The following is a 24472-nucleotide window of genomic DNA, read 5'->3' on the forward strand; positions in this document are numbered from 1 at the left end:
GGTCACAATACTGAGGAAGTACTGAAGATGTGGAAATCTTTAGGAGATAAGAAGAAAGTTAAAGATGTAGGTGTGGGGGCTAGCATCTAGTAGGACAAGCACTGGTTATAGTTCAAGGATGGGGGTTACTACATTTGAAGTATTGAAAACACTTGGCATCAGGAGAATTTTGAAGAACATATGCTTTGGTGTTTTGGGAAGCTGAAAGTGTGAGGGTTGTGTTCTGGAGAGGAAAGTGCAAAGCTGGCATGGACATGCGGACTTTGCAGGAGAGAGCATTCCACTGGGGTCAAAGAGCCAGCTCAAATGTATATAAGGGCTGTTACCACTTTCCATGTCTCTATCCTGCCTGCTCCCTGAGGGCAATGGCTTAGTATCAATTTTAAGAAAAATCCCATAGCTAATTTAATCATAACAGCAGCATGAATCCCTCAGGGATTTCTTGTGAGTAAATAGGAAAGGCCCTGGAAATCTTTCTATAATTCTGCCACTCAGAGAACCAGATTATGGCTGATAGAAACCACAGAGGTGAATCACTCCATCTTCAGTTTCTTCCCCGAGCACGGATTTTACCAAGGTGTCTTCTTACTGCTTACTACCCTTGACCTGTCTGTGGCATTGGACTCTCAGGACCACTTCTTTCTTTGAACCCCTCTTTCCTTATGCCATGTCACCAGTTTCCCTAGGTTCTTCTTGTTTCTCTCTGACTAGTGCACCTTGTCTCTGTTAGTTATCCCTCTACTGTCTGCTCATAAATGTTGGTGTTCCTCAGGGTTTTGACTTTTTCTTCTTCTCTCACTCTTAAACTTTCCTCCTGGGCAATCATGCTTGCTCCAATGACTTCAATCACCTTTTTAGAGGCTGATGACTCCCCAAACTGTAACTCTATCTTTGGTCTTTTTCCTGAGCTTTCTAGCTGTTTTTCTTTCTCCACAAGTCATTTTGACCCAGCTACTTCAAAGCATCACTGTCTCTTTCTGTGTATATCTTCTGAATTCTGGATATCTCTACCTGGGTGACCTGCAGCTACCTTAAACTAAAATACACTGGTCTTAGTCTCTTTTCTGCTGCCATAACAGAATACCATGGACTGGGTAATTTATAAAGAAAAGAGTTTTATTTGGTGTCTGGTTTTGGAGGTTGGGAAGTCCAAGATTGAGGGGCTGTAGCTGGTGAGGGCCTTCTTGCTGTGTCATCACATGGTGGAAGGCATCACACATGGTGAGAGTGCACATGAGGCAAAGAAAGGATGGGGACTGAACTTCATCATTTTTATCAGAAACCCAATCCTGCAATAACTAACCCACTCCCATGACAATGGCATTAATCCATTAATGAGGGCAGAGCCCTTATAATCTAATCACCCCGTAAAAGTCCCACCTCTCTTTTTTTTTTATTTTTATTTTTTTGAGATGGAGCCTCACTCTGTTGTCAGGCTGGAGTGCAGTGGTACAATCTTGGCTCACTGCAACCTCTGCCTCCTGGGTTCCAGCGATTCTCCTGCCTCAGCCTCCTGAGTAGCTGGGACTACAGGTGTGTGCCACCGTGCCCAGCTAATTTTTATATTTTTAGTAGAGACGGGGTTTCACCATGTCGGCAAGGATGGTCTCAATCTCTTGACCTCGTGATCCACCCGCCTTGGCCTCCCAAAGTGCTGGGATTACAGGCATAAGCCACCTCACCCAGCCGGTTCCACCTCTTAATACTATCACAATGGTAATTAAATTTCAACATGAGTTTTGGAGGGGACATTCAAACCATGGCAGTACTTATAATAAAAAATGTCTTTATCTTTTTCTACCCCCAATACATTTCTCCTGAATTCACTATCTTGAGAAACAGTACAACTATCTAACATTATCCACCCAATTCTTTTTTTTTTTTTTTTTTTTTTGGAGACAGAGTCTTGCTCTGTCACCCAGCCTGGAGTGCAGTGGCGTGATCTCGGCTCACTGCAAGCTCCGCCTCCCAGGTTCATGCCATTCTCCTGCCTCAGCCTCCCGAGTGGCTGGGACTACAGGCGCCCGCCACCATGCCCAGCCAATTTTTTGTATTTTTTAGTAGAGACGGGGTTTCACTGTGTTAGCCAGGATGGTCTCAATCTCTTGACCTCATGATCCACCCTCCTCAGCCTCCCAAAGTGCTGGGATTACAGGCGTGAGCCACCATGCCTGGCCTCTACCCAATTCTTAAATCAAAAAGCTGAGAATAATTTATTTTTCCTTCTTTCCATTCTTACAATTCATTCAATCTGTCATTAAGTCTTTTTGATTTCACCTTCTGAACATATCTGAAATCTAGTCCGTCCTCTCTATTCTGTTGTCTTAGGTCACGCCTTCATCATTAGTCCCTTAGATTAATGCAGTAGACTTCTAACCAGTTTCTGTTTCTACTCTTGCCTCCTCACTTTATCATCACACTACTACCATCACACTTCACCAATGTGATCTCTGTAAAGTAAAAATATTGTATCATTCCTCAGTTCAACATTTTCAATGTTTCCCTACTGTCTACAGGATAAAGTCAAATCTCCTTTACTGTAACAGATCTTCTATGGATAGACTCAAACTAAAGGGGTTGATCTCTACTCAGTTCTAGCCAACTATTGCCATGCAAGATATGGACCCAGTGTTTCTAGATCTTTGGATTTTTTTAGAGAAACTATATACATTTAGATTTTCATTAAAAATATCCTATTTTTAAAAAATTGACTCAATTAGAAAATATCAATAACAGTGTTCAATCCTAATAAAATACTCCTGCTGGATGGATCTATCCCAAGGCTCCCATATTGTGACCTCTGGCTAGATCCATGAATGAAGACGGCTGGATTTTTAGGGAAGAGAAAGTGTTGATGGATGTGGGGGAAAGAAAGTAGGAGAAGAGAAAAGCCTGACCCTGGGAAGTAGCTTCCTGGAAACTGGGAAGGGAAGGGTTGTGAGAGGCTTTCCTCCAGGTCATGAAGTCCTGTACCCTGTTGGCATTAGAGGCAAAATGCCCTGGGGGTGACCACAATGTGGGACTGACTGTGGGGATACCTGCAGTGGTTGGCTACTAAGTTTTGTGGCATTGTGAACTGTGGCTTGTGTTAGATCCTGGTAGCTCAAGAGAAGGAATTAAATGTGCTTTCTTGCCTTGTGTCTTGGGATCTTAGAGCAGAAGCTTATTTAGAAAAACAAGATATGACATATCTTGCATTTTGAGTTGAGAAGCAGTTTACACCTGTCACATACCCCAGAGATATCTGTCAAAGTTTTCACCAGGATTGTTTAAATAATCACAGTTTTAGTGCAGTAGCTCTATCCTGCTTGCCCCCATCTGTGGGTTTACTTTCCATGATTTCAGTTACCCACAGTGAAATACAATAAGATATTTTGAGAGAGGGAGCGGACATTCACATTATTTTCATAACTGTGTGTTGTTCTAATTGCTCTACTTTTTTATTAGTTATTGTTAATCTCTCATTGTGCCTAACTTATAAATTGAACATTATCATGGGTATGTATCTGTAGGAAAAAACATAGTATATATAGGGTTCATTACTATCCATTATTTTAGGCATCTTTTGGGTGTCTTGGTACATATTCCCTGCAAATAAGAAGGGAGTACAATATTTAACTGAGCCAATATTATTGGAAAGGAAGATCTGCTAAGCGACAATTAAAATAATGTGATGTATTTGTAAAGCCATACAAATGAGTTTGAGATTATTTTTATCACTGTCCTCTAAATGGTATAGGTAAGTAGTTAGGGCCACTGTTCCCTTAAAGGAGGGGTTACATTTTAACTTTTGTATCAATACCACCAACTCTGGCGTAAACTGTAGCCCACTCCCTCATTCCAGTGTCTATAAAGAGCCCATATTTCCTGAGGTACAAAGAAAATGCATTTTTTATTGAGAGGCAATTTAGGGATGCAAAGTCACTGAGTCACTGTTTCTACAGAGAGCATTTTGACTCAGCTACAAGTAAAAGGATTAGTTTAGCTGTGATTTCCTGGTTGTTCAGAAACCACAGTCAAATTAGTGATTTCCCTGGTCACCAAAGAACAGTGTGGGTGGGCCAGAGACTCAGGGAAAACAGAATGAGACAGAAATGATATTAACTCTGCTTTCTCTTCTACTGTACAGATGATGTACAGAGAAATAGAAAGGAGCATGAAGGACAAGGTTATGCCAGTCCCCACCATCATTCCTTATCCTCCATTTTCTTTCCAGTTCACCAAGGCTCCATTAACTTACTTTTGTGTTACTGCTCCCATATGAAAAACAGATCCTAAAATTGCATGCTTCCTGGCCAAGTGCAGTGGTTCGTGCCTGTAATCCCAGCACTTTGGGAGGCTGAGGCGGGTGGATCACTTGAGGCCAGGAGTTCAAGACCAGCCTGGCCAAGCTGGTGAAACCCCATCTCTACTAAAAATACAAAAAATTAGCCAGGTATGGTGGTGTGTGCATGTAATTCCAGCTACTTGGGAGGCTGAGACAGGAGAATTGCTTGAACCAGGAGGCAGAGGTTTTAGTGAGATGAGATGGCACCACTGCACTTCAGCCTGGGAGACAAAGTGAGACTGCCTCAACAGAAAATAAATAAATAAATAAATTTGCATGCTTCTTTCCTAGGACAGATAATTTTAAGGATCAAAGAGTTATACAGCCCTTTAATCTCAGAGCTATAGCTGCCACCTGACTTTACTTACCTTCTATCTTATTACAAACTCCAAGTTTGCAGCTAGATAGACTTGAGCATCATTTGTTGGTTCTGCTTTATTTCTATGGTTTGGCTTTGATTGGTTTGGTCCCACCAAGTCTCCTGTTGAAATTTGATCCCCATTGTTGGAGGTGCGGCCTAGTGGGAGGTATTTGGATCATGGGGCGGACCACTCATGAACAGCTTGGTGCCATTCTCACAAGAACGAATTCTCACTCTTAGTTTGCAAGATGGTTGTTGAAAAAAGGTTGGTCCTTCCTCTCCTCTTTCTCCTGCTTCTGTTCTCCCCCTATTCTCCCCCTATGTGACCTCTGCATGTACTGATTTCCCTTCCCTTTCCATCAAGAGTGGAAGTAGCCTGAAGCCCTCATCAGAAGCAGATGCTAGCACCATGCTTCTTGTACAGCCTGCAGAACTGTAAGCCAAATAAACCTCTTTTGTTTTTAACCCTTTCTCATTTGCCCAGAGAATAATTACTGGCAGCGCTTACAACTGCAGTGTTTAAGATAACTTTGCCACTAAAGATCTCGCTTTTATTATTATTTTTAGATCTCTCTAGTATATCAAGTTTGGAAACAAAAGACATCATTCTATTTATAGCATTCTGTTTTTAGTAGTGGTATTTTCATTTATAAAATATAGTAATTCTCGATCGCTGAAAATGTCAAATCCTAGAAAATGTAGCATTCCTACATGTGATGTTAACATTCTTGAACACTTCTTGAACAGTTAGTTGCTTGCAGAAGTTTCATTTGGTGAATCTCATTTTTTCTGAAATAGACAATGCTGATGGTAGTTCTGTTTAGAAATAACTCCAAGAACAGTTTTTATATTCTATTTTTGCATTGAAAATCAGATTTGCTTCAGCTTCAAAGAGATGTTTATGTAAAATTAAATAAGCACTGGCAGCATGCTGCACTTTTTTTTCTAAATGGGAAAAGGGTTAAATTACCCAGCTTCAGGTATATTTTTATGGCAACACAAATTGACTAAGATGATTATTAAAATATCTTCATCTGTTATTCTCTTCTTCATCAGTAGTCGCAAGTTAAGACCACATTCCTAATACCACCAAAGGTCTTAATGAATATTTGTTGAATAAAAGTGGACCCGCTTAAAATTTTGCTAGTTTATCAGGGAAAAGGTTTTGGGGGTTTGGCAGCAGGAGGTGTGTGGAGCAAAAAATGGTTGATATAAAAGGCTATAATTAAGTTTATCACTATTCACAGGTTCAGATTATCTCAGCTATTCCTGCCCGGTGATGTATCAAATATGCCAAAGTTGGCTATATATAGTCAGTTCAAAACCAGTCTGCTGTATTATACCCTTATGTGTCATCCCTTTTTATTTTAGTTCTTGTATTCTTAGTAGATTTTGATAAGATAGCATGTATAAACATTGGAGTAGTAAATATTTGATAATAGATAAAAATAATGTGTAAAACATTCAGAGATACTTAAGTCCTTACTTCCCAGCTTGAAACACAAAGCTTTGCTTGCTGTGTTCTTCCACTTTGCTGTGGAAATTTTGTTGGTTGAATACTTCATTTTAGGCTTCATTTTTCAGTATTCTGTTGGATTAAAATATAATATTAGTTCATCTGTCTCAACTTAAAAACAAATGGAAACAACTGTGGCTAGCTCACTACCAAATTGGTAACATAACCTTATGGAGGAAATAATTATTTCAGTAAAGTTTGAACATAGTATTCTAACTATGCATTCATGCTGGGATATGGTACTCTGCACCGCATAATGAGGCTTTGGTCAATGGATTGCACATATACAATGGTGGTCTCACAAGATTATAATGGAGCTGATAAATTCTTATCACCTGGTGCTGTTGTAGCCATCGTAACATCCTAGAACAATTCATCACTTGCGTGTTTGTGGTGACGGTGGTGTAAACAAACCCACTGCACTGCCAGTTGTATAAAAGTATAGCACATACAATCATGTGTAGTATATAATACTTGGTAACACATGACTGTGTTACTGGTTTATCTATTTGCTATACTATACTTTTTAACATTATTGTAGATTTTGTTCCTTCTACTTATAAAAAAAGTTAATTGTAAAGCAGCCTCAGGCAGTTCTGTCAAAAAGGTATTCCAGAAGAAGACATTGTTATAGGAAATGGCAGCTCCATGCATGTTATTTCCCCTGAAGAACTTCCAGTAGGACAAGATATGGAAGTGAAAGACAGTGATATTAATGATCCTGACCCTGTGTAGGCCTAGACTAGGGTGTGTGTGTTTGTGTCTTAGATTTTAAGGAAAAAGCATAAAAAGTAAAAAATTAAAATTAAAAATTTTTCAAATTAAAAAAAGCTTATAGAATAAGGATATAAAGGAAGAAATTTTTGTACAGCTGTATGATGTTTGTATTTTAAGCTAAGTGTTATTACAAGAGTCAAAACATTTAAAAAATTAAAAGTTTATAAAGTAAAAAAGTTATAGTAAGCAAGGCTAATTTATTATGGAAAAAGGAAACAATTTTAAATAAATTTAGTGTAGCCTAAGTGTACAGTGATAATAAAGTCTATAGTCATGCTCAGTAATGACCTACGCCTTCACATTCACTCACTACTTATTGACTCACCTAGACTCATTTTCCAATCCTGCAAGCTCCATTCATGTTTAATTGCCCAATACAAGTGTACCATTTTTTAATCTTCATACCATATTTTTACTTTACTTTTTCTGTGTTTAGATATGTTCAGATATACAAATAACACTGTGTTAGAATTGACATTTTATAATCTATTCTCTCTGAAGCCTACAACCTGAAGGCTTCCTCTGCGAATAAGAACTTTGGTTTCCACAACCCTTTATTTTAACTCAGACATTACTTTTTATTGATCCCAGTTGACTGTAGTCTTTTATCCCTTACCCATCTCCCAGCTGAACCCCTCCACCCCCCACTTCAAGTTTTCCCACCTTTCTGGACCAAATGAATGTACTTCTTAAATGTATTTGATAGAAGTCTCATGTCTCCCTAAAATGCATAAAACCAAGCTGCACACCAATCACTTTGAGCACATGTTCTCAGGATCTCCTGAGGGCTTTGTCACAGGCCATGGCCACTCATATTTGGCTCAGAATAAATCTCTTCAACTATTTTACAAAGTTTGACTCTTTTTGTAGATAGTGGAAATACTGCTACTGCAGTTCTGAGACTGTTTTGTTATACTTTAGTATAGAGGAAATAAGTAGATATATTATGTTACATGGTTTTGACTGTAGGGGAAAGGAGATACAAACATAAAAGAAGTCATGAGAAAACCTATGGAATGTTAAATTTGAGTCAGTAATATCGGTGTGCCCATATCTTAGTTTCTTAATACTGTCTCCACTGAAAGGAACAGCTGCTCCAGATCTGGAGCTGGTAAAGTAGTGGTGAACATGGAACATCCTGTTGTGCCAGAAAGCAGAGTCACTAAAAAACTAGTGAGGCTGTGTCAGAAGCATATTCACGAGCCACTGGGAAGAATCTCCTGCTGGCCAAACTTGACACAATTTGAGGATCAAAAAGAATAATGGTGGTAATTGACTATAAAGCATTTAAAGAAACCCACAAGTTCATAGCATTTCTCAGGAATTGAATGAATAGGGAGGGGTCTAGTCATTACAGAAGGAATGATAGCATTGAAATAGGCCTCATTGTCTGGGGTGCCACCCGGAGTTCTTGGTCTCACGACTGGGGAAATCAAGGAAGGTGGACACACCAAGGGTGAGGTTAGAGCAGAAGTTTAATAAATGAAAGAAGGAGAGAAAGCTCTCTGCTGCAGAGAGGGGTCCTGAAAAAGTGTTTCTGTTCTATAGTGGAATACAAGGGTTTTTATAAATGAGCTAGTGGGGAGGGGGTACTTTATTTGCATAAGGTGTGAAAAACTGGTTAGGACTAGGTGTGTCATTTGCAGAAGGCATGAATTCCTGACAACCCCCATGCTGTCCTTCCAGTGTGCATGTAGGCTCATAGCCTAAGTTACTTCATGTTGTTTGACTTCCCTTACTGTGCACGTGTTGGGGATAGAATCCTCCATTGTGGACATGCCTAGCTCAGTGTAACTCCCCTTATCTGTGTAGCTGTAGGCATGTTCCAAGCATGCCCTCCTGAGCAAGCTTCCTTATTTGAATATATCCAAAGAAGGAAAGGAATGTGTTCACTGAGGCCAACTGAATGTATATGAAATTTGAAATTTGCTGATTACACAGAAGGCACTCTTTTGTGCTGGAGCTTGCTTCCTTATCTATGTTTGCGGCTTGATCTCTCAGGCTGCTCTTTGTTAGAAGAGAAGTTCTACCGAGGACTTTGCCCTATTTGCCTAGCTGGTTTCTTTCTTCTTTCTGTCTCAGAATCAGACAAATCACCATCTTGCAACCCCCAATTTAATACTTGATTCAAGCAAGGGACATCAATCGACGTGATACCTTGATGATGAAGCTGGGTCACTGTATCATACTGAAAAAATATGGAGTTCTGTATCATAAATTGCAGAAAATTCCATATTCTCTTAGTATGGTTCTGCAATCTGGCTTCAACATCAGGGTATAACACTGTGCTGTGGTTTGTGGAGGGAGCAGGACTTCTTCTCCAGTCTTAAACTCTCTGACATTGCCTGCAATTCTATCAATAATTATTGCTTCTTCTTTTTAAGTATTGGCCTCTGGTTTTGCCACACTACAAACAAACAAACCAAATTATCCCAGCAGTGGTTACAACTTAAATCTCTTATGAACTTCATATGAATAATCTCTTCTGGCAGTTAAAAGAAGAGCATTGAGTTCTTGGGTTAGAGGACTCGTTAGAAGGTAAACTTTAGGCACCCTCATTTTGTCCCTGGACAAACCTCTGGAGGCTGAAACTCCAGATGATCTTGTCTAGGTAGAACTGCTATAACATTATGTGCTTGCCACCTATTTACATCCAGTCCCATGTGCAAAATCCTCAGTGGTGAGCCAGTTGAAGACTACCTATTCTGTCCCTCAGTCTTGCCATGGGAGTAAATGTTGTGCTTACACAGCTTGAAGACTTCACATCAACTTTTATTTTCTTCCTCTGATTCTCCTACCTTTGTTGGTCAAGAATGTGTAGAAGCAGAGGATCTTACATATGATTTTACCAAGCCCCTAACTTTACAGATGAGTAGACTGAAACTCTGAAGATTAAGTGCCTTGCTCAGGATTATGAAACAGAACCAGGAACAGAATCTAGCCTCCTGACTTCCATCTTGATTCCAGTACTTCCCTATCCTGTCTCCCTCCATTCTTTCTCCCTTTCCTCCTCAAAACAGGAAGAAAATAATCAGAACTGGGAATTTAACTCCAAACACTCAGCCTTTCTTATACACAAAGCAGTTGTCCAACTTCTTTGAAATAATGAGTTTCTGAATATGGTTGTTAATTTGTAATCACACATTTGGAATAATAAGATAGGGAACCCAATTGTAGTTGTATTTTAAGTTGTACATAAAATAGTTTAAATAGTAACCTGCACACAGTAGATAATGAAGTAACACTTTACTAACATAAAAACTGCATTGCCTTGATGTTGTTTGTTTTCTCTTCTACCCAAGGATACTTATATCCTAGAAAAAACAATTCCTTGTCATTAAAAAAAGTTACTTTTTCTTTTTTTATAATCTTAGAATATTTTAATAAAAAGTTACATTTTCAAATAAATATGGGAAATGTTCCAATCTACATTCTATCTCTAGGAGAGTCAGACTCATGTTAGCATAGAGAAGGTGTTGATAGTCCTTTATTGAAGACTCATGGGTACCTTTGTTTAACTATTGTTTTCAGTAGTTATTTGATCTCATAACCTTTTTCTCCCCTCTTATCACCCTCATGGACTAGTTTGAGAGAACGCACTTGGAAGAACTTTGCCGTAAACTAGTATTAGCTTGCATAATTGAGCAAGATAGAGAAGCTGAAAATACCACATTTACAATGGAGTCATTGACACAGAGAAAGTCAACACCCTTTATAGAACCACACGATAAGTCAAAAGCATAGTCAGGAAATATTTTCAAATCCTATTCTGAAAAAGTATTTTCTTCAAATAACCTGCAAATTCTTTGCCTTGATCACTCTTTTCACCATTTTTTTTCAGACTAAAATTGACTCATTACTCTCCTATTTTTATATCAGAAATATTTCAGAACATATGGCAATAGGAACATCACTTGTTCTTTTTTGCTGCTATTCCCAATGATATACAGCAAATATCCCTGCACACTGGTTATGACACTCACCTAATTTATAAAGTGCTGGTCTCAGATGATGAGGTTTCCTGTAGTCAGCAATTGTAGTATTTAAGGCAGTTACATCTCAGTTCTACTTATATAGACACACACACATGGATTAAGCAACATTGGATGACAGCATTTGATGTATGAGGCAATGCAGATGGAGCTACTTAAATGCATAGAACGTGTGGGAGCTTATCTTTTTCCTACCGTCAGATCCTAAACAGAGATTATTTTAGCTGTAGCACTTTCATTTTATTTATTTATTTATTTTTTGAGGCAGAGTCTTGCTCTGCTGCCCAGGCTGGAGTGCAGTGGCACGATCTCGGCTCACTGCAGCCTCCACCTCCCAGATTCAAGCAATTCTTCTGTCTCAGCCTCCCAAGTAGCTGGGACTACAAGGTGTGTGCCACCACACCTGGCTAATTTTTTTGTATTTTTAGTGGAGATAGGGTTTCACCATGTTGGCCAGGCTGGTCCTGAACTCCTGACCTCAAGTGATCCTCCTGCCCCAGCCTCCCAAAGTGCTGGGGTTACAGGCGTGAGCCACTGCACCCGGCCTAGCTGTAGCACTGTCAAAGAGTTACACTTAGTTAATCATTAACTTTTATAAAATCTTTACAATATAGGCTCTAGGTAATGTTTATTGCATAACATATAATATAGAAGGACACAGATTGTTTAATTTCCTTTCTCTTTTCTACAGAAAGTTGAAAACATTTAAAGTAATTTTTTTCTGATTATAAAAAAGATATATGTGCACTTAGAAAATATGTAAATGACAGGAAAGTGTATGTGTGGTAGATCCTGACATTCTTTTTTCTATGTAAAAAATTATACACATCTCTTTTATTTAAAAAATAGAATCATACTGCAAATATATTTTAAGCTGTTTTTTCCATTTTCCAATTAACACTATATCATAAATATTTTCACATATTAGAAACATTCTTTTACAAGTAACATTATAAATAGCATTCAATCATAGAAATATATCTTAACGAGTGTTTTATTGATTAACACTGGCTGTTTCCAGATTTTATTTTTGTTTTTGTTTTCTAATATTGCTAGTGTTGCAACTGACAGTTTTGTGTGTGTTGTGTGTGTGTGTATGGGTGTATGGGTGTGGGTGTGTGTGAGTGTGTGTTGTGATTCTTTGAAAATATTTGTAAGTTTATTGGTAGCATAAACTCCTAGTAGTGGAATTGCTGGATCAGAGGGTACATGTATCTTATAGCTTGACAGATATTAATGAATTGACTTCCAAAAGCTTGTATTAATTAACGGTTTTGTCAACAGTCCAGGGGAGTACCCTTTTCTCCATCTTTCTAGCAACAATGAGTGTCATTACCTTTGAAAGGTTTGCCTTTCTAAAGAGTGTAAAATATCTGATAGTTTAAATTTTATTCCTTTATTTTGTGAGATTGAGCATCTTTAAAAAAATGTGTATTGTCAATTTCTATAAATTATTGATTTTTAAGGACTCTACCTAAACTAAGAAATTAGACCCTTGTCTGTGATTTGTGTTACAACTTTTTCCCCTGTGTCATTTATGTTTAGATTTTGCTAATGGCATTTTTTGGCCATACATAAGTTTTCAAATATTATGTGGTAAAATATAATCAGTGTTTTCTTTGAGAACTTCTGGTTTTGTGTTCTGCTTCAAAATACCTTTCCTCTTCCAAGATTATAAATAAATTTACTTATGATAGTATCTAAAACTTTAATGTTTAATATTTTATACATAAATCTTTGATTGACTCAATGTTACTTTTGGTATAAAGAATAAGTTAGGGCTCGGTGTGTGTCTCACGCCTGTAATCCCAGTGCATTGGGAGGCCTAAGCAGGAGGACCACTTGAGGCCAGGAGTTCAAGACCAGCCTAGGCAACATAAAGAGACCCTGTCTCTACAGAAAAAATTTTTAAAAATTAGCTGGGCTTGGTGGTGTGCACATGCAGTCTTAGCTACTTGGGAGACTGAGGTGGGAGGATCACCTGAGCCCAGAAGTTTAAAGTTGTAGTAAGCTCTGATAGCACTATACTCCAGTCTGGACCACCTGGTGAGACTCTTGTCTCCAAAAATGAAAAAAATAAAGATAGTGAAAAAAGAATACATTTGGGATTTTTTTTCCTTCCAAATACATACCCCAACTACATCTGAAATTCAGTTCAGACAAAGTGAAGTTTCACATGTTATGTTGGGACCAGAATGCAGAGGGCTATGAATGCTACAATAAGGAGTTTGAATTTTATCCTATGGACAACACGAATCTTTTGAAAGTTTCTAAAGCAAATGAGAAACATCATCTAGAGTGTGTTTTATGAATATAATTTTATGTCTGTGTGAAGCAACATCTGAAGGAAGGAAAGAAGGGACAGGGAGGCAAGAAGAATAAATAGTTAGGAGGCCAGTTAAAATACCCCAGGCAAAAAGCAGTGAGGACCTAATGAGGGCAATGTTAGTGGGACTAACGAGGAGGGGATGGAATGATGAGTGCTACAGGTACTTCATAGAGTCCTTGCAGGTTGGTGTGCGTAAGGGCCCCAGAGATTCCTGTTCTGTTCCACTAAGTCATGCAGTTACCAAGTGGCTGAGTCAGGATTAAAACCCAAGTCTCACTCCCAGTTTAGACTTGGAACAAGTAAAAGACTTGGAAGAAAAATGAGACAGTTTTATAACTATTTGGAATGGTAGAAGGAGATGCTAGAACAGAGATGGAACAACATTTAAAGAAATAATGGCTGACAACATTCCAGAATTGTTGAAAGATCCTAATCCTTAGATCTAAGAGTTTCAATGAATTTCAAGCAGATAGAAAGAAAGAAAGGGCTGGGGGTGGTGGCTCAAGCCTTATATTCCCAGCACTTTTGGAAGCTGAGGTGGGATGATCTCTTGAGACCAGGAGTTTTAAGACTAGCCTGGGCAACATAGCAAGACCCCATCTCTACAAAAAAATAATAATTAAAAAAATTAGCTAGGTATGGTGGCACACACCTGTAGTCCCAGCTGGTAGGGAGGCTGAGGTGGGAGGATTGCTTGAGCCCAGGAGTTTGAGGCTGCAGTGAGTTAGGATTATGTCACTGCACTCCAGCCTGGGTTACAGAGCAAGACCTTGTCTCTAAAAAGAGAGAGAGAGAGAAGAAAAATCCACATCTTGATATATTAGTTATGAAATTGCAGAATATTAAAGAAAAAAAGTGAGATCAGCCAGGGCACCATAATGAGCCCTCATCTCTACAGAACGTAAAAAGGAAAAATTAGCTGTGCATGGTGGTATGTGCCTATGGTCCCAGTTACTCAGGTGGATGAGGTAGGAGGGTCGCTTGAGCTAGGGAGGTACAGGCTATAGTTAGCTGTGATCACATCACTGCACTCTAGCCCCTGGGTGACAGAGTGAGAACTTGTTTCAAAAGGAAAAAGAAAAGAGAAGATTGTAATGTCAGTCATTGAGGACAATAAAACTATTTGGAGGAGGAAAAAAATCACCCGTCCAATATGGATGGAAGTTTACAGTCTTAGAGTAGCCCTAGAACCTGTGAAATAAACATTTGATATTTGCAGAACCAAGGTGCGTGTTGCAGTCAACTGAGCATTATTAAAAACTGCAGAGGTGGCCTAAAACTCCTTATTTTACAGATGAGGAAAGTGCCACTCGGAGCAGGTGAAGGGTCTTCCCCAAGGTCACACAGCTAGTAAATGGGTATGTGGTGGAGCCAGGACCAGAACTCAGGTCTCTCAACTCACAGAGCAATAGTTGTGACTGCTCTTCCCTCTATCCTGCTGCCATTTCTTTATTCAGCAACAACAAAGAAAAACAAAATGTGAAGAAAAGTAGAGTTTCAGTTTATCATGGAACTTTTTGGTGATTCCTTATGTTTCATGTATAGAATTTAATAACTGTTTGAATACATTCTTACACAGGGCAATATCCCATCACCAGGAACCAATGAAACTGCTCACATTTTTTGGATGGGGGTAAGAGGATGCAGTCTTGATTTGTTTCCTTCTAGCTTATAACACAGTATGAGGGTAGTGTGAGAAAGTTTTAGAAAATATGATTAAATCTGAGTCATGGAAATCAGTTCTGGCACAGCAGTCTGTAGAAGGTGGTGAGGGTAACAAGAGGTGGGTGCAAATCTCAGCATATACAAAGGCTTTGCTGAGAAATACACAGGGGAAAGGTAGGTGCCAAGCCACAGCATTTATTATATATACCTGAGTCAGTAGATCAAATAAATTCACAAAACTGTAAAAAAAAAAAAAATCTATTCTGCCTGAGTTCACTGCTTTGGACCTGGCTTGGTTTGCTTTCTGAAAAGTTCATACCTTAGATCCACAAAGGAAAAGAATTTGCAAGGGTAGGTAATGCCAATATATCAAAATGTATCACCCTGTTTGTTCATGAAAAGATACTATTGCATGTGTGTGCATGTATGCATGAAAAATGATTTCTATACATAATTCACCACAAATACATGCCAAAAAGTAGGAGAGCATTTGTAATTGGCAACAATACAATCAAACAGATTGCTTAACCAAGGATGAGAACTTGCCTATTAAGTCACTTTTGATTCTGGGAATAGTACCCAGATTCTAAAGCCTAAAGTGGTTTGCATGACTTAATTACAAATGCTAACAAGAACAGTTCTTTGTGCAGTACTCTAAATCCTATCAGCTGATTTGCTGTTTGTTTTGAAAGAGAAGCATGAGATTTTCAGATGGCAAAGCTTTGGATTTTGATACCCACCTTCAAAACAGAATGCAATATATATCTTTAAATTAGTTCCTTTGTAGAAAAGCAGGCTAATTTGGGTATGGCACATTTCTCAAACACATAAAACATTAATAAGATATTTATTCCAGATTTTACAGTTATATAGTTAGAGCCAGTGAAAGTGTGCCTAAGTTCTATTCCCACTACATAGATATGCCACTAGATGCTACTGGAATTGATTCTGGGAGCCTTCATCTGAAGGCAGCTTTAGGAAATAGCAAGGAAAAACAAGAGGAGTTTCTGAAGGATGAATTAAGTGCTTATATAAATAGGGAAAGAAGGACTTTAGTCTCTAAAATTTAGGACCAAGAGAAGGGGTTGGCCCGGGACTTCTGGGAACATTTTTCTCCTTGAAATAAGGAGCATGTGAGGAGTAAGCACTTCTCGGCTTCTACTCCTTTGGCTCCTCTGAGTATCTGATGCTCAGAGCTGGGTCAACCATCTTTTCCCATGAAGAGAGATCACAGATGCTCTGAGGATGGTAGAGTAGAAGGGTGGGAAGACCCTGAGTCCTTGATGATATCCTTGATTTTTGACACCAAATCTGAGACTGCCCAACTAAACTTCTGATTAAGCAAGCAAAAAGTGTCCTTAAGTTTTAAGCCTTGTTCAGTTCTGTGTTCCCCAGTTGCAGCTAAAAGTATATCAAGTGATATAAATTATCTTTATTTTTCATATAAGTATAATCTGCGTTGACTTTTTCTAAATCCTTTAAAGAAATGGCAAACAACTAATGTATTCTGGACATTGCATTACTAATATCTTTATGGTTGAATTGTTTAAACATTTTAATGTTTAAATAATGTTATGTTTTAAAGAAAATTTTAGTATAACATGAATATGTAAATTCCTGTGCTAAAAATCAAGAAAATAATATTATATATGGTAGGAAAACATGATATATCAAAAAATAGAAAAAATAAACTGAAAATCTTTTGTATCAGAACAAGAGGTACTCTTTTAAAAAAAAAAAAGTGCAGATTACCAGTAATAGTACTGTTATTGCTATTCTATTTTTGCAAAACAGTAAAACATCAGTTACATTCGTTTACAAAAAATTTTTGTATATATAAATTTGTCTATAAAATGATTATGAATATCATATACATGTAAATCATGCCTTAAGTCATTGTGGGACAAATAGTGACAAAATGAAATGACTTGCCAAGACTTTGAAAATCAAACTTCATAAAATCCTAAAGTAAAGAAAGGAAAAGTAAACACAAATTCTTGGTTGTTACCTCTGGGGGAAACCAAAGGAGATGCAATTAGGTAGTGACACAGAGGAGCCTTCAGAGGTATAAGGAATATTCTGTTTTTTAAACTGGATGATAAATACACAGGTATTTGTTTTATTATTTTTCTCCAGAACTTACATATGCATTCCATATATTAGTTTATGTGTATGATATATTTCTTAATTAAAAAGCTTGAAAGAAAGAAAATCAATCTTCAGTTAACATTCTACTCATAAAGTCAACTGTTAAGCAGACTTCCTTATCCTCCAGGAACAAATGTAGCTACCAAGTTAAAAAAAAATCAGTTAATACAACATCAACACTTTCAAAATTAAAAAGAAATTGCTGCCTGCGAGCAGGAATGCATTATTTAAAATTCTGTGGTTACATTTTAAAAGAACAAGTGAACTAGTATAAAGGGGATTCCATGTGCTAAACTGTGACAATTTGACTAAAACAAAAAATATGTGAAAGTTTTTCCTTGTGCCAAGACTAAAGTTACAGACAGCACAACTTTTGCTGGCTTTTTTTCTTATGTTTGAGATATGCTTATTGAATAGTGACAAAAATAACTGATATTATAAAACAGATTATTAAAAGTTTTGTAAAGCATGTAATATATTCCACAACACTTTCGCTGCCACACCATTCAACTTAGCTGGCATAGTCAAAAGCCAAAATGAGAGTCCCTCTCAATGCTGGTATTTAGCTGGTATGCTGCAAGGCTGGTTCATTTCTTATTTCTCTTTGCTAATGCCATGCCAGCTATTAAATATTTTGAATATCACCTGGGTAGAAGGCATGAGATTTTCTTGTACAACCAAATGGCTGCCTGCTAACACACAACATTGTTAGATGAAATTAAATTTGATTATTACAAGCCATTTAAAACTTAAGAGTACAGAGGCTTTCTTCTCATAGATATGAAACTTCCTGGTCATTTATCTGAATAAAATAAGCCACAATCTGCACCATGGATATTTCATTTCCATAAAGTTTTAACAGAACTGCCTTGTGTGGTGATCTGAAAATGCAACTTAAAGGTCTGGAAGCTTGACCACCATGGTATGACAAGGTTTTCACTTTGCCTCCTTCAAATAGCTGCTCCAGCTATTCCCCAAATTGCTGACTTCATTATTTCTCTGTGGAATTCTTAGTTGGCTCAGCCTTACTTACCTGGTAGCTGGGCTTAGTGTGAAAGCTACTAAAATGAAAAGACTCTGTTAAACACCTCTCTTCTCCCCAAAGATAAGGCTAAATTATTTTCCCACTCTGGACAGATATGACTTCTTCTTGAGTGTACCCACTGATGCACAGAGAAATAAATATAACTGGTAGACTTTCCTTTGCCAAGAGACTTTTCATAAAATAGGTACAGTGAACTGCCATTCTAGAGGTTACTAGTTGCTGCATGGTTCCACCTAAGATAGTAGGGAGAACCAACGGGTCTAAACCCAGATGCTCTTTCACCAGCTTTTGCCATAAATGCCTAGAAAAAAATTGGATGGTGACAAAATAATAGACTTCTAAGTTTTATACTTTTATGAATTAAGAAATATAAAGACTTAAAAATATTTTTTTCTGTCACATCACAGTGCAAATGACCTTAATGCTTCTAAATGTTGAATCTTATTTCATGGGCCTTATAGCACTGAGCAGAAATTCTTCCACTTGACATAATGAAAAGTAATAATAATTGGACAGCCAGATGTAAGCATTACCTGTCAGGTCCTAGGCATGGTATCCTCCCAACATTTTTTGTAAAACAGCTTATGCTCCTTTGAGTTAATAGCATCTAATTTTTTATATTAAATGACCACCACATACTGACAATTATGATTAAGGTTCCACAAACCATATGGCTCTTGAATAAGTCAGTGAAGAAAAAATAATGCCACCATACATGCAGGTAATATGGACCTTTTTTCTTATGGGGGAAAAAACAGGAAGCTGGAGATAGTCACTAGATTACATCAGAATGAATATTGGTACTTATTTCTGTGCCTGAAACTTGTTCAAAAGTTTAGAATGAAATATTACTAAAGGAAACTGAACAATTATGGGTCAGGCACAGTGGCTCACACCTGTAATCACAGCACTTTGAGAGGCTGAGGCAGGAGGATTACTTAAGCCCAGGAGTTTGAGATCATCCTGGGCAACATAGTGAGACCTCATTTCTACAAAATGTAAAAAAATTAGCCAGGTGAGGCAGCACATGCCTGTGGTCTCAGCTACTTAGGAGGCTGAGGTGGGAGGATAGCCTGAGCCCACGATGTCAAGGCTGCAGTGAGTTGTGATTGAGCTACTGCTCTCCAGCTTGGGTGACAGACTCTGTCTCAAAAATAAATAATAGTAATAATAATAGTAATAATAATAACAACAACAATAATTTACAAATATGAAGCAGTTATGCTGACTACTGATCAAGTATTGTTAAACAGGATTGCTAAAGAATGTGGACAAATAATATATATGTATAAGAGATAATGGAAAAATAAAATTTAGGGAGGAAAAACTTCGGAACTAATAAATTCAGATTTGAGGAAGTTCATGTTTGGGTCTAATAATTATCCAAAGAAAAGAACAAGTGGAAAAAAGCATATAGTCCTCTAAAAAGAAATTACAAACAGCTTAAATAGCATTTCTTAAACAATTGCCAGTAATATGCCAGCAGGCTAAGAAGTTAGAGTGGCTGAGCTTTGAGCACAGCAGACACACAAAACTATGAAGTTCTGTTAAATTCTAAGGAAATACTGAATCTTTGCTAGGAACTATGTCGTAAATAATGAGCAAAACATTCTTACCATTGCAAAAGGTCTCAGAGGCACTAATATGGCTAGGGAAAATTATGACAATCGTTTAATTTATGGAATGTTCAAAGTGGAGGGGAATTAGATGTAAACTGGGTGCTGATTAAAAGTAAAGCACTCAGCCAAGTTTGTGGGTGAACTTCTCCTTAGTTCTGGAAATAGCAATGGGAATGGCAAAAAAAAGTTACAGAAGAGAACAATGGCTGGCAGGAACTCTTTCCCTAGGGCAACAGGTGAATGTAGCCCTGAAGGAAATAGATAGAAGGTTTTAATGTCACTTCGTTAATATTTTCATATTTGAAAATGATGGAAACTTTGAATAAAAAAATAGCTTCACAAAGAGGATTAGAGATGCACTAAATGAAGTAGTTTGGAATTGTTCTTTAGTTCTTTTTTCTTAATGGGACCTGACCCTGGACTTTAATCTCTGATCTGAAATTTACTGACTTTATGATTTTGGGTTAGTACTACAATCTTTTCAAATCCCACTGTCTCAATTTCATAAATGGAGATAATATTTACCTCACAGAGGTGCTGTGAGGGATAATGTGGAAGATAAATGTCTCACTTTTAGTAAATGGTCAGTGATTAATAAATTACCTTTGATGACTGCTTCTAATTTGTTTTACCCATCACAACACCTGTCTTGAGTGGGATTTTGTTGCTTGTTTCACATTTTACACAAGACAAAAAAATTCAGGCTCAGGAAAGTTAAGTAAGATCCAAAATTACACAGCTGGTCAATGACGGATGATGGACTGGAGGCCTGACTGCCTCTAAAAATTTGTGTCTTTACTATTATGCTATATTGCAGTCTTCACTTAAAAAATACATAACAAAAATAAATACCTTTGTAGGTATACTGTAATCTACCGATAATAACATGAGCAGCATGTGCCAGGAGTCCTCTATAGGGAGGAAGCGCCCCCAATTCCTCACTCCCCCTTACCACTCCCTGCATACTGAACTTTGCCTGAACTTTTTGAGGCCCGCTAAGGTTGTGTCCCCTTAAAAGTTACTTTTGCTTGCAGACGTCAGCACCAGAGAAACTACAGGAAACCGAAGAGATTAGAAGTTCTACCATGATTTCCTGAAGTTCTTGAACCCAACCCAATCATTTTGTTGTTGATAGAATTAAGGTCCATTTCTTTATGCTGTTCCAGGAGTTCATATTTGGTCTTAATGTTTCTAAATGTTCCTGCTACAAACTGAGATACAAAGAAGGTGAATCCAATGACCCTCTTGATTTCCACCATGTTTGCCAAAATTTCAACTTGAATGAAAGATACATTGATTTTGGCACAGTCTGACTCACATCTCCAGAAAAACCCTTATGGTATCAGATTTACTGACATATATATTTTCTGATGTAGACATATATATATATATATGGATAATATATATATATATATATGGGGATATATATATATGGGGACATATATATATAGGGAGAAAATACATACATGTAGGGAGAATATATATATATATATATATTCTCTCAATGCTGACCCCTCTTCAGTATTTCACTGTAATGATTTAATTCCCTGATGGAGCTTAACTTTTCACAATTGAATTTCATGCCTATTTCCCCGAAGTTAGTTGTAAGCTCTGTTTCCTTAATCACTGGAAAACCCTGGCCAAGAGTGACATTTCCTGTTTCTCAATCTCTTCCCTTATTTTCAGTTCTGGCCATTTCAACCCCTAAGTGAAAGTTTGCCTCAGGATTCTTTTCTCTCTATAAATGGGAAAGGGAAAGAGGTGCTTTCTGGCTGTAGATACTGTAAGCTAAACAATGATGAGAAAGAGATAAACATCTAGGTTGCTTAGGAAATCAATTATGAAATAACCAATCAAAGATTGGTAGAAGGTCCAGGATCCTTTCAGAGAAGAATGGAGAAAATGTGAAATATGAGCTGAGGAAAGTGCGATGCTTGTGCTAGAAGTTCTTAACTGTTTAAGACAATACCGAGCTGTGTGATTCAGTTCAAGCACTCTAAACTTTGGGAAATAGAGGATTCTGAAGTTTTCTGAACTCAGAGAGGTACATTTTCTGGGTGGAAATCAAAAGAGGAGCATTAAGTATTCAAAAGACAAATTTGAGAAGCAATAAGTAAGAATGTTGGAAACAGTATAGTACCCCAGTGTGGCACAGAAGGATGCTTCAGCGGGAGAAGCACAGTGCAGAGGAGGAAATACGAGTCTTTGCCCTAGACACTTCACTCTCAAGTCTCTGACTTGTATGCAGCCACAGGACATACTTTTGGATTTGTGCTATTTTCTTAATTAAAATAGTCTGGAGGCATATATTCATGTGTGGAAAGAAAAGGCAGAGAAAATTGTGAGGAGGCAGAAAGCAAGGAATGAAGAAAAGAAAACGATCTTCAAAGGAAAGTCTATAAATGAAGAATAGTAGCAAAACTGATGAGCTTTTGAATTTCTCCACTTAGGGTATCAATTCCTTGTTTTTCCACAAAAGTTTATTTTTGAGGGGGTGATACCTCTCAATTCTTGTATTTGAAACTGACAGTGAGAAATAACAGTGAGAAAATTATGACAGTGAAAGAGATCTGACATAACCAACCCCCATCATGCTTTTAACCTCCGTATTGCCTTTGGTCGTTCCTGGGCTTGGGCCAAGCTAACTTTGCGAGAAATTTAGTGTATGTTTTAAATGATAATAACCCTTCACCAAAAGTAAACCACCTTGGTAAAAATAATGAAAGACCACCAAGTTAGGAGTTTGAGAGGGGCCTGAATTCTGCTAAGATGTAGGCGTAGTAAAATGATTACTAGCCATTATTCTGGAGGTCACAAGATTTGCAACTTCCACAGTGACTACTGTAAATAACATCACTATTGTATAAGCTAAGATTGACCTTTAGAGATGTCTGTTCAGGCTTTTGCATTTCTGATGACCAGTGACTCCTCTGTGGCTCCCACCCAGAAATAGACTCAGTGCATACACGAGGACCATTTTTCACATGCCTGTGATTTTATTCCCACCAATCAGCAGCACTTATTCCCCTAAGCCCTTTGCCCATCAAACTAACCTTGAAAAACCCTAGCCTCCAAATTTTGGGGAGATTTGAATAATAACTTTGAATCCTCTGTGGCATGGCTGGCTGGCCCTGTGTCAATTAAACTCTTCACTGCCATGCCATGGTTTCAGTGAATTGGTTTTGTCTGTGCAGATCAGAGATTAAAGTCCAGGGTCAGGTCCCATTAAGAACAAAGAACTAAAGAACAATTCCAACCTACTTCATTTAGTGCATCTCTAATCCTCTTTGTGAAGCTATTTTTTTATTCAAAGTTTCCATCATTTTTTTTTGGAGATGAAATTTAGCTCTTGTTACCCAGGCTGGAGTGTAATGGCATGTTCTTGGCTCTCTGCAACCTCCACCTCCTGGGTTCAAGCGATTCTCCTGCCTTAGCCTCCCAAGTAGCTGGGATTACAGGTGCCCACCACCATGCCCAGCCAATTTTTTTGTTTGTTTTTGTCTTTTTAGTAGAGACAGGGTTTCACCCTCTTGGCCAGGCTGACAGCGAACTCCTGACCTCAGGCGATCCACCCACCTCGGCCTCCCAAAGTGTTGGGATTACAGGCTTGAACTACCATCTTAGCGATGTCCCCTTTTACTGAAAACCACTTGTAAACAATTGCAAGCATGTTTGTCTTGAGTAAGCATTAGGAGTTAGAAGTAGAATTATCAACTTGCTTTATAAAGTTTCCAGCCTGGCAACAAAGCAAAGACCCTATCTGTACATAAACTAAAAAAATTACCTTGGCATAGTGGCATGTGCCTGTGGTTCCTGCTACTTGGGAAGCTGAGATGGCATGATTGCTTGAGCCCAGGAGTTGGAGGCTGCAGTGAGCTAGTATCACGCCACTGTGCTCCAGCCTGCGCTACAGAGCAAGATTCCATCTCTTAAAAAACATAAAATAAAATAAAGTTTCATGGAGGGGGCAGAATTTACTATAAAAACTATTACAATCTCTTTTAGCAATTTATTAATTTTACAAATCACCCAAAGGAAAGCAAATGGAATTATAAGTTAGTAACAGCTATTGTCATTGACTTCTACTGCTATTAGCAATAATAACAAATTGGCCTTATCATTTATTTTTCAGGAAAAAAAGACACAGTTCTCCATGGTTCCCAAGGTTTAACTTTGCAAAATCTGACTAAAAATCTCCCAGAATATTCAGTCTTACCTTGTGATCTTGTTTTGATTTCTTCCCTGAAGAGCTGCAGCTCTGTGTTCGGAGGAGTCTGTAGACTCTTTTTATTAACCAAAGTTTGGCAGAGACCCAAATTGCCTTAGAAGGGAGATCTGGGCGGGTGAGGTTTTAGCAGGCTTGAAATCTCATGTAAAGAGCCAGTAGAGTTACAATTCTGTCAACGTCTAAGGCTCATTACTTTCTGCGTCCTCCCTCCATCTTAGTATTTTAAACCAGCAATTATGATTCTTCTTCTGCCCCTAAACTTTACGTTTTGGCTCTCTTTGGAGTTGAACTCCTAAACTTCAACTTCAGCACTGTTCATTTTGAAATTCTTTTGCCATTTATATATTCACTTTTGGCCGTTGGCTTCTCAATTTACAAACTTCATTAAGAGGTCAGTTTATTCTTCCTAAATTCCTTTATAATAGAAATTTGCGACCCCTTTTGGCATATCAGTAACAAGCAGCT

At 38.0% G+C, this 24472-nt stretch overlaps 1 protein-coding gene across 2 annotated transcripts in view; it reads right to left on the reverse strand.

Moving 5' to 3' along the window:
• IL33 (interleukin 33) overlaps nt 1-24134 on the reverse strand; it is a 34067-nt gene extending 9933 nt beyond the window's left edge. Inside the window, exons 1-2 of one of the 2 annotated variants that reach the window (XM_054519354.2) lie at nt 23996-24134; nt 6175-6276 (exon numbers count right to left, since the gene is read on the reverse strand). In XM_054519354.2, the coding sequence (XP_054375329.1) occupies nt 6175-6265 (91 nt within the window). In that variant the 5' untranslated portion in view covers nt 6266-6276; nt 23996-24134. 2 annotated transcript variants of the gene reach the window in all.
• Nucleotides 24135-24472: the final 338 nt, after the last annotated feature.

Source organism: Pongo abelii, chromosome 13, assembly GCF_028885655.2.
Source record: "Pongo abelii isolate AG06213 chromosome 13, NHGRI_mPonAbe1-v2.0_pri, whole genome shotgun sequence".
Taxonomy (NCBI): Eukaryota; Metazoa; Chordata; class Mammalia; order Primates; family Hominidae; genus Pongo; species Pongo abelii.